This window comes from Gekko japonicus, unplaced genomic scaffold, assembly GCF_001447785.1.
Source record: "Gekko japonicus isolate JY-2015 unplaced genomic scaffold, Gekko_japonicus_V1.1 scaffold63458, whole genome shotgun sequence".
NCBI classification, from domain to species: Eukaryota; Metazoa; Chordata; class Lepidosauria; order Squamata; family Gekkonidae; genus Gekko; species Gekko japonicus.
Window position 1 is genome coordinate 1 of NW_015234812.1, and position 697 is coordinate 697.

Genomic DNA, 697 nt, shown 5'->3' on the forward strand with positions numbered 1-697 from the left:
AGTCACCATACCTCTAGCTCCAGTTGTTCCTCCGCCTGATGCATTATCTCCTCCTCATATCTGTCTCTTCTTACAGAACTACTTTCCCAGCAAGCAAGACATTTTGCTGGCCAGAAAAGCGACCAAGGGCATTGTGGAACACGACTTCATCATCAAGAAGATTCCTTTCAAAATGGTTGATGTGGGCGGACAGCGCTCTCAGCGTCAAAAGTGGTTTCAGTGCTTTGACGGGATAACGTCCATATTGTTCATGGTCTCCTCCAGTGAGTACGATCAGGTCCTCATGGAAGACCGGCGCACCAACAGACTGGTGGAATCCATGAACATCTTTGAGACCATCGTCAACAACAAGCTCTTTTTCAACGTGTCCATCATCCTGTTCCTGAATAAAATGGACCTCCTCGTGGAGAAAGTGAGGAGCGTCAGCATCAATAAGTACTTCTCAGACTTCAGAGGCGACCCCCATAGGCTGGAAGACGTTCAGCGTTACTTGGTGCAGTGTTTTGACCGGAAGAGACGGAATCGCAGCAAGCCTCTTTTCCACCACTTCACCACAGCCATAGACACTGAGAACATCCGCTTTGTGTTCCACGCCGTGAAGGATATGATCCTTCAGGAGAACCTTAAGGATATCATGTTGCAGTGAAGGAAAACTGCCTTCCTTCTATCCGAATCTACTCTAGTCATAGGCCAAAAA

The 697-nt window shown here is 47.8% G+C and overlaps 1 protein-coding gene across 1 annotated transcript; it reads left to right on the top strand.

Moving 5' to 3' along the window:
- Positions 1-76: 76 nt before the first annotated feature.
- Positions 77-687, top strand: LOC107125403 (guanine nucleotide-binding protein subunit alpha-12; the record flags this gene model as incomplete). Its single annotated transcript, XM_015428829.1, has 1 exon — positions 77-687. A coding segment is annotated over one exon (570 nt), but the record flags the coding sequence as incomplete, so codon positions are not given.
- Positions 688-697: the final 10 nt, after the last annotated feature.